Source organism: Aphanomyces invadans, assembly GCF_000520115.1.
Source record: "Aphanomyces invadans strain NJM9701 unplaced genomic scaffold supercont1.50, whole genome shotgun sequence".
NCBI lineage: Eukaryota > Oomycota > Saprolegniomycetes > Saprolegniales > Verrucalvaceae > Aphanomyces > Aphanomyces invadans.
Genome location: NW_008580195.1, coordinates 311992 through 314178, shown reverse-complemented (window position 1 = coordinate 314178; position 2187 = coordinate 311992). Strand labels below are relative to the sequence as shown.

Here is a 2187-nt window from a genome sequence, read left to right as displayed (position 1 = left end):
CTTCGACAACTCCCTGCTGCTTCGCCTGCGCGAAGACTCTGCGGATGGTCGAGTGGTGGCAGCCGTACTTTTCCGCTAACAACTGTGCGATGCCATTCGGCAATGGAGCCAGCGAGGTCTTGCTGCTGTTGAGCAGGACCTCCCGAAGGATGGCCTCGCGGTCTTCGTTCGTCAGGTCACGCTTGTTGACACGCATAATGAATGTTGGTCAAAAATTTATATGAGTTAAAGTATGTAAATTTCAAGGGCGACTTGAGCCATTGTTTTTTCTGCGCTTTCCCCCCTCAATCACACGTTAATTGAAAGCTCTTGGCGCGCTTGTTCAATTGCACCAATCAAACACGACAAATTCAACTTGAGGAAGGCGACAGTAATGTTTGAAAATCACTTGTAAATATAATGATGGGACATGCGGAGGGGAGACCTCCCCTCCGCACAACTACGCAAATATTGTGGGACGGAGGGAGTAAAATTGAACACCCGATGAGCATTGCCAATTCGGCGAAATATAGTCACAATTACATTTCACGCAGTGATTGGATAAATGTACCCATTGAATTTTCATGCAATGTGATTGGTCGATTCGAAAATCCCTCGCATTTTGAACTCCGACTTTCGCGACGTTGGGACTTTCCGGTGTATGTCGGGGCATGTTCCAGTACCGTAGTCTATGAGGATACTGTCAAAGCACTCTTCCGAGTACGCTGTCCCGTAGTTGGGTTTGATTAACTCGTCGTCGCACGGCATGGACGAGATCGGCCCTTCCAGGAATTCGTCGACGTCATCGGAGCCAGCGCTTTCCACCCAACACTTGCGGTCTCCTCCTCGAGCCATTCCTGCCACACCCGCCATCATCTTGGGGCTTGTCTGGCTAGCGTGGGCGGTCGAATTCCCGTTGCAACTTGGTCTTGTTGAAAACTCAACAAAATGTCGAATGTGACCGTGCTGTCGATGGGAACCAGGTCGGTCCATTGGTGTTGCGACGCGTGTCGTCGACCAGGCCATCGCCTAGATCGGTGTCGTCCACAGAGTCGGAGGCTTGCATATCCGAGGTACCCATCGCACTCATTTGAATTGCTACAGCAACTGCATGAGACAAACATCCACACACACACACTTGATTGGAATCGTCATGGCGCAGCGGCGATTTTTGAACAAGACATACCGCGCAAGCTGTGTTGAAGCATGGGCATTCGCAGAGTGGCACCGAGCGACTGGCGCTTCTCGGGGTCCTTATTCCGTAGACCTTGGAGGAGGGATGTAAACTCGGCGGGGTAGCACGACGGCAACAGTGGAAACTATCGCCCTTGGTCAGAAGAATGCAAACGCGGGAAGAACCAGTTACCTCGTGCTGGATGATCTTTACGATGAGCATGAGTATGTTGGGGCATCCGCAGCCAGGTCGGCCGGTGCCGCCACGTTGTCCGACGAAGTCGACACTTGGTCCACGACGTCGGCGATGGCTTCGGCGTCCAAACCGATGTCATTGGCCGCAGCCGCAGCGGACGAGCCAGAGTCCACGGCCTCGTCAACTTCCACGGCTTCCGACGCAGTCGCCCCGTTGTCGAGAGCAGCGGCGGCCCCGACGTCCGCAGGGTCCGAGACGTTTTCGGCGGAGTCGACCACTTCGCTCACGATTTCGGCCACGGCCTCAGGTCCGAGGCCGGCTTCGGTGGCGGCGAGCGCAGCAGAGTCGCCTTCGCCCACGGCAGCCGCGATTTTCAACGCTTCGCTCGACGACGCACCCGTCTCGGTGGCAGCCGCGGCTGCCACGTCGACGGGGTCCGCGATCTGTTCCGAGGCGGCCGTCACTTCTTCGATCACGTCGGCGATCTGCGAGTTGGACAGGCCAGCGTCCGACGCAGCTCGCGGCAGGCGCTGCGCAAGCGGTTATTTTGAATATTTTTTGTCCTGTTTGGGCGAATCAAAACAGCTACTAGTAGTCTTCAACGCAGTTCATACAGATTTCCATATAACCTGGTATACCACTTTGTCGAGTTTTTATCAAGTTGACTGTAAAATACTAGTAGACTTAGAAATCTTTTTACACTTGAAGTTGGCAAAAAACGCCTGGTACTTCTGTACTAGTAGTACCATTTTCATTTTGGTCGTGCGTGTGAGCTCTGAACGACATCAGTCACGATATCGATCGCTGACCGTCCAGTGTCCCATCAGCGAGGGGTGTCA

General features: G+C 53.8%; 2 protein-coding genes across 2 annotated transcripts; both read right to left on the bottom strand.

Moving 5' to 3' along the window:
* Positions 1–512: 512 nt before the first annotated feature.
* On the bottom strand, positions 513–1362 carry H310_13365 (hypothetical protein). Its single transcript, XM_008880840.1, has 3 exons — positions 1346–1362; positions 1166–1298; positions 513–1077 (listed from the first exon to the last, which is right to left on the bottom strand). The coding sequence occupies exon 3, from the start codon at positions 1003–1005 to the stop codon at positions 562–564; it is 444 nt and encodes a 147-aa protein (XP_008879062.1). The 5' UTR covers positions 1006–1077; positions 1166–1298; positions 1346–1362; the 3' UTR covers positions 513–561.
* H310_13364 (hypothetical protein) lies at positions 1363–2103 on the bottom strand (the record flags this gene model as incomplete). Its single annotated transcript, XM_008880839.1, has 2 exons — positions 1363–1878; positions 2095–2103. The coding sequence occupies 2 exons, from the start codon at positions 2101–2103 to the stop codon at positions 1363–1365; spliced, it is 525 nt and encodes a 174-aa protein (XP_008879061.1).
* Between the last annotated feature and the right edge of the window lie 84 nt (positions 2104–2187).